This window comes from Scatophagus argus, chromosome 19 (genome assembly GCF_020382885.2).
Source record: "Scatophagus argus isolate fScaArg1 chromosome 19, fScaArg1.pri, whole genome shotgun sequence".
NCBI lineage: Eukaryota > Metazoa > Chordata > Actinopteri > Scatophagidae > Scatophagus > Scatophagus argus.
This window is the reverse complement of record NC_058511.1, coordinates 12956416-12962730: the sequence shown is the minus strand read 5'-3', so window position 1 is coordinate 12962730 and position 6315 is coordinate 12956416. Positions and strand designations below refer to the sequence as shown.

Below are 6315 nucleotides of genomic sequence, written 5' to 3'. Positions count from 1 at the left end.
CTTGACCTTCCTTCACAAAACATGCCATCATCATCATTCCATCAAGTTTACAAAATTTAACATAGCAGTAATCTCACTGCTTTCATTTCAAAACTTTCAACAGACTGTGACTTCTAAAAGATTTGAGGTCAAAGGTTGATAAGCGAAGGAGGCCCAGAAGAGAAGTTATTACTACCACACAATACTTAAGTGGGTGTCTAAATGATCACAGTTTGCGGTAGCAGAAATATAAACCAACTTGGTGAAATTGTGTCCTTTCTTTTGTAACCCCCCCCCCCCAAAAAAAAACACACACACACACTGTCTAAATAGCTGATAAGATTTAGGTGAAAGCCTTGAACCCCAGTGAACTCAGGCACCAGCTTGTCTGCCAAGTGCTTGGAGTGGACAGATCAGTGGGGGCCAAATGCTGCTCTCCCCTGGTGTGTTAGTGAGTGTGGGTAAAAAGATATAGAGCCAGGGTCTACAGTAGAGGCTGTGGGGGGATGGGGACAGTGGCTGGGATTGTTGTGCGTGTGTGGAACAAAAGGCCTTGATTACTGAAATCCTGCAAAAGGCAGGAGAGGAGGTGTTAAAAGTGATACAGTGGAGAAACGAGCAGACCTGAAGCTCTGGAGTCTCTTTCTCCTCTCATAAAACTCATGTCCACACCCTGTCTGCACATATCCACCCTAATCCACAAACTAGCCTTTAGACTGAGCAAAGAATATGCAAAATCAAATTACTGAGAAACTGTGAAAGGATGAGCAAGCTTATTGTTGTAAAGGTTGTTTTCTCTACATTTGTGCATTGGGGAAAGATTTAACAAACAACAAAAAAGAAATACATACATACATACATACATACATACATTTATTTATTTATGCTGCAAATATAACACTGAATGCATTCTGATGCCAGGAGACCTTGATAAATAACCTTGAAAGTGAACTGATGACATCACGAGCTGGCTTTGAACAATTAGAAGGAAAAGGTGCTTTTAGGTGTTGTTCAAACCTAAAAGCATCGATACCTGTTAACCCACAAGGCCGCCTCTGTGTTCTTATGGCCCCATGACACGTTGGCTTTTGTTAACACTTCACATTGAAATTGACCCTGGTTGTAGTCCAGAGGAGGGGCGGGAGGGGGTGGGGTGGAGGGGGTCTTGATGCAGGGACAAAAAAGAAGCGAATCGACAATTAACAATTTCCTGAAGGGAGGTGCTGCTTATCACTCCCAAAATCTCCTGTGCTCACCGGAGGACAGCACACTCTGGAGCTGCACGCTCACAATGGACTGAGATTCCCAGAGAGAGAGATCAACATTATCAGCCGCCAAACTCTCCGCTACAAGGCCACTTCCTTTCAGTCTCTTCTTTTAGTCTCTGGACGTCCAGGTAGGAAAAAAAAATGGTTTCCAATCAGTGTTGTTTTGCATCGCGATTAACGATGAACTGTTCGTTATTTTTATCCAGTCACGCTTTTGTATTGTGTGCACGCGAAGGGCGAAGTGTTAGGTCTTAGGAACTGAACGGACTTGAACCGATTTGAACGTAGCAAGTTCTCTTAACTGTTTGAAATGACACAAACGGGCAAATGAATCACAGATAGCCTGTAAGAGCACAGCACAAAAGGCCGCCCTGCTGTGGATAATAACTTTAGAGTTGATCTCATTTAGTTGTAATTTTTTTCATTATTTTATTTATTTTGAAACAGTGCAGTTAGTGTGCAATTAGAAAAATATATCACAAAATACTAAAATTGAATTCTAGCTTCTGGCAGTAATTTGTTTCAGGCCTGTCCTTAAAATATGGTAATCCTGTATTGATCCCCAGTGGGGAAAACAGCTATGTTGTTGCATTTGTTTGAATAAAGTTACCTGCATTTAGGTATCTTATAGATCAGTTTAATGCCATGTCATGCAGGAATTAAGTGCAATAAATTAGTGAGATGTGTTTATTTTGTTCTGAGCCAAAACTGCACCAGCAGCATTTAATTAAACTACAGCTGTTGTTTGCCAGTGGATAGACCACAGTAATCTACATAATCTAGTCTACTGCTAACAAAGGCATGTTCACGTTTCCTAAGCCCGTGGTGTTTTACACTCCTCAAAAATCTTCTAGTTCTGTTCAGCTAAAGGTTCTCTGTTTTCATTCATTATCTGTCATCATCTCTTCCTCCTTCTTCTTCTGTAAGCTTTCACCAGGTCCCCAGGTATGATTCAGAGGAAGGAGGTTGTGCTGTCTGTTCTGGGGGACCTCCAGGAGGCCACGGAGAGCTCTGGCCTAGATGCTCTGACCAGAGTGGCCCTGGAGGTGGAACAGGTCCTCAGTCCCTTCCAGCTCCCAAAGACTCCCTGTCAAGATTTCCCTGAGTGGGCAGGCGTGGACGACATGGCTCGTGGCCTGTACCCAGGCGATGCACCCGTGGGCCTCTTGCCTCTAAACTGCAAGGGAGAGGGCAATCTGCTGTTTGATGCAGTGAGCATGCTGTTGTTGGGCAACAATGAACTTAGCTTGGAGCTACAGGTGAGCAGTGATGATTTACAATCTCGGTGTCTGCAGTCTGAATGTAGACTTTTTTGTAGCTGTTTTTATGTGCACACAGTGATTGTATTGACTGCATTAATACTGTCCCCCCCACAGGTTCGGACAGTGGTGGAAATGGTGCTGTGGAAGAGATACTACCTGTCTGGGATGATTGATTCAAAAATGATGCTTCAGGCTGTTCGCTTCAGTCTCTGTGCTGAGGAGTCTGAGGACATGCTCAACCTGCCTGTAACAGTCCTGGAGGCCATCTTTGATGCAGATGTGAAAGCCTCATGTTTTCCTGGCTCCTATGCCAACATGTGGCACGTATATGCCCTGTCATCGGTCCTGAAGTTTAATATCTACTCCATTTACCCCATGTTTAACCACAAGATCCGACCCTATTTCAACCGTGTCATACGTCCAAGAACCTGGCCTAGTGACTCTGAGCCATTAACCCTCCATGTCATGTGGTCTGGTGAGCTGCAGTCTCAGTCGTTGTTCAGACCAAATCATTTTGTGGCACTCGTCCAGAGAAGTGACTTCACATTTGGAAGTCCTGATAGTGAGCCTAGGGAGTCACCAATCAAGAGTGAGGAGCTGCTGAACCAGGACTCACAGCTTTCTTACCCAAGTCTGAAGGACAAGTACAACATCACCAAGAGGACTTTCTACCGCTGGAAAAGGCAGACACAGGAGCACTGCAAAAAGTCAGCAGCCAGATACGAGGCAAAGTATTTCCTGCAAGCCTGCTACTTAGAGGGTAAGCTCATCCCTCTGCACCAGTTTAAAGAGTTTTTCCCTGAAATCTCAAGGTCGTCATACTACAACTGGAAGCACGAGCTCATGAAAACGGGGGGAAACTTCTCTGCCTCATCATCCACTGGAGAAATTAGTCCAGGAGAGAGCACAGAACAGGAGGCCTGGTCTTCACCTGAAGGAAAGCAGGATGAGCCAGACCACCATGACAGTGTAGCTAGTATGTTTGGCCTGAGCCTTGGCAAGCTCGATCTGGAGCGGGCCCAGAATGTCACTCATATGCAGGAAGCTAAGCGCTGTCTGCAAAATTGCATCGCCATGAATGCCTCGCTCCCCTTCAGAATCTTCAAAAGAAATTTTCCAGGTATCTCCAGGTCAACCTACTACAACTGGAGGAGAGAGGCTATGCTGTTCAACAGAGGTTACAAAGGCAGTGTTGGCAGCAGCGAGGACAGCTCTGATGCTGACAAGAGCCAAAGTCCAAAAAGTCTGTCGCCAGTCTTGCCTAACTCCAACCAACCTGCCTTGCCCAGAATGAGGGTCTGTAGACGGAAACACAGAAGTTTCAGGCAGGCGTACATGAGTAAAAAGCAACTCAGAGATGCTGCAAAGCTACAAGTCCAGAAATCCAAATGGTCCTTGACAAAGTTCAAGCTGAAGTTCCCATCCATGTCTCCTTGTTTCTACTGGCTGTGGCGCAGTGGCCAGAACCGCAAGAAGAAGATGGTCACACAGAGCGTGGACAATCACCTTCCTGAGAGTCCTAAGAGCACTGCTACAGAAAACCAAGTTATGGAGAGAAGGATGGATATACATCATATGCTCCCATTTGGTGAGAGTCCTAAATATCTAGAGAGTTCCCCCATGCCCTCCTTTGATGCCCTACATTCAAAGCACACTCTTCACAGCAAGACATCCATAGATGAGCAGATGTTTGCAATGGATGTTGTGGCTCTGGCCAACTTTAAGGCCAAAGCCAAGCTGTTCCTGCAGCAGCGTTTTGAGCAGAAATCCTTCCCCACATTTAAAGAATTCAGGTCTTACTTTCCTTTCACTCCACGCTCAACGTACTACATGTGGAAGAGAGCTTTGTATCATGGGGTGTCATTGGTTCATGGATAAATATGCAAATGCAATAAAATAGGCTTACAGTTGCAAAAGCAAGCTCTGTTGAAGAACTTCTTGGCTCTAAAAATTTTACATTCTTCTGCAAAAACACTTTTGTGGCTGTTATTCAATATCATAACTCAACACAGAAGGGCAGATTGTGACCCTATTTTGCATTTCATCAGAAATGGTGACACTACTTTGGGATGACCAACTTGAAACGGTGCTGAATGTACAGATCTTCTGGGCTCCCAGTTAGAAGGTGTGTGTGAAGCACCCATGTTGCAGCAACATTCATATTTGAGGCACTGTAGTCCACCAGAGACTCATTGTTTTTGCTGGCATTGAGCTTCAGTTGATTGTAGTTGTGCCATGTGATGTAGCTATCTATCAGTCACTACATTGTGAGTCTGAACAGATATGGTTGTAAACAGCAAGTTGACTGGTGCAAGGACACATACAACTGCAATACTGTAATTCCAGTTTTGTAAACATGTTAACCACACCTTGTTGACTTTTGGTTCTAAAAGACTGTTAAGTACACTAGCTTAGCATCTAAATGCATCGTGTTCTTCCTCTGCCACACCACCGCAGCTCATTCCTCCCTTGTGGACATTTGCACGTGTGTGAAAAGAAATTTGGTGCGTTTAAATCCTGCATGTTGCCTGGAGGGCAACAGGCAGTTCAAAGCTGTTAGTTACGGGCATTTTGTTTGAAGCCATTTCTCTTCCATTCCTTTTTAATCCTTGTAGCATTGTACTTGGGATTCTTGATTTTTTTCCTTTTTCATTGTAGTAAGATTGTTAATGCTGATTGTATGCTTTTTTGTTGATGAATGTAATATTGACCTAGGAGGCTCCTGGTGGTTTATTGTTTTTCCTTATGATTATTGTTTTTTGCCTGTAAAGAGCATCTAGTATTCGAAAAGGATTCACTTGTGGTTCAGACATCCTCTAGAAACAGGGTTCCAGTGCTTTGACATGTTTTCTCTTATCATTAATGAATGTAAACACCTCAGGTATTCACTTAGTGCACCCAAGTTTTTTATGTCCAACTTTTAAAAGGCCTCGTCCTGTGAACAATGAACATTATATAAACTGTGACTGTGTGTTTTGTCACACTTAATTTGCACTAAAATAGTTCCTTTCACACTGTTGAATGTATTGTCTTAACCATCATGCACCCTTTGGTTAAGGCAAGCAGCAATTCTATTTTTGAAATATGGTTTACATGGTTTTATTTTTTTGTACAATCCCTCATTTCAAACTACCTATTTCCTTGTTATTTTGAGGAATATTTGCCCTCATAAGCTATGTTTGTCTCTGTTATTTTTCTATAGATTAAGTCCCAGTTATTTTTTTGCACACAAACATGTGTTTTGCCATACTGCTACTGTTACAAGTTTCTCAGTTTCAGTTTTTTTTTTTTGTGTTTGTACTTAAATGTATTTATTTTTCTCACTCATTTCATGTCTGAAACTGGTACTGTTGATACTGGAAGCCAGCATTATAGTAAGTCAGAAGGTAAAGAAACCTGTGCTGTTCGGCCGTTTATCAATAAACTATTGACCGGAATCAACCCTTTGCTTCATTCTTGTTTGAATGGTTCTCATATCATGGCCTTTTTAATGCTACATTTTTGGTGCTGGGTATTGTACATGACCTTAGGAAGTGGTTCTTCATTGTGTTAGCTCATTAACATAGGCTGCTCCTGACAAATGGTGGAACGCCACCAGTTGTTTTATCCTCCACAATATCTGGAAGCACTCATTGCAATACATCAGGCAACTGTAAAATCTCTTTGTAATTTTCCAGAATCATCAGTAAGTGAGCCATTGTTCTGACTGAAGTGATATCAATAACCCCTTTCTAAGTACTTCTAATCTTATGACCCATCAGCTCCATCTTCATTTGATACTCTGGTGGGATAAAGTGGGCAGATAA

General features: G+C 42.9%; 1 protein-coding gene across 2 annotated transcripts; it reads left to right on the top strand.

The window, feature by feature from the left end:
* The first annotated feature begins 1165 nt into the window (after positions 1-1165).
* vrtn (vertebrae development associated) lies at positions 1166-5950 on the top strand. 2 transcript variants are annotated; one of them, XM_046373876.1, is made up of 3 exons: positions 1166-1375; positions 2185-2506; positions 2624-5950. In XM_046373876.1, the coding sequence occupies exons 2-3, from the start codon at positions 2195-2197 to the stop codon at positions 4385-4387; spliced, it is 2076 nt and encodes a 691-aa protein (XP_046229832.1). In that variant the 5' UTR covers positions 1166-1375; positions 2185-2194; the 3' UTR covers positions 4388-5950. The 2 variants fall into 2 exon arrangements, with proteins under 2 accessions (XP_046229832.1, XP_046229831.1); XM_046373875.1 differs by having other exon boundaries at positions 2175-2506.
* Positions 5951-6315: the final 365 nt, after the last annotated feature.

Bases quoted from the DNA above. Each gene is read 5' to 3' on its own strand.
- vrtn (XM_046373876.1), top strand. From the start codon at position 2,195: ATGATTCAGAGGAAGGAGGTTGTGCTGTCTGTTCTGGGGGACCTCCAG. The intron at 2,507-2,623 runs GTGAGCAGTGAT...TCCCCCCCACAG, and splicing joins AACTTAGCTTGGAGCTACAG to GTTCGGACAGTGGTGGAAAT.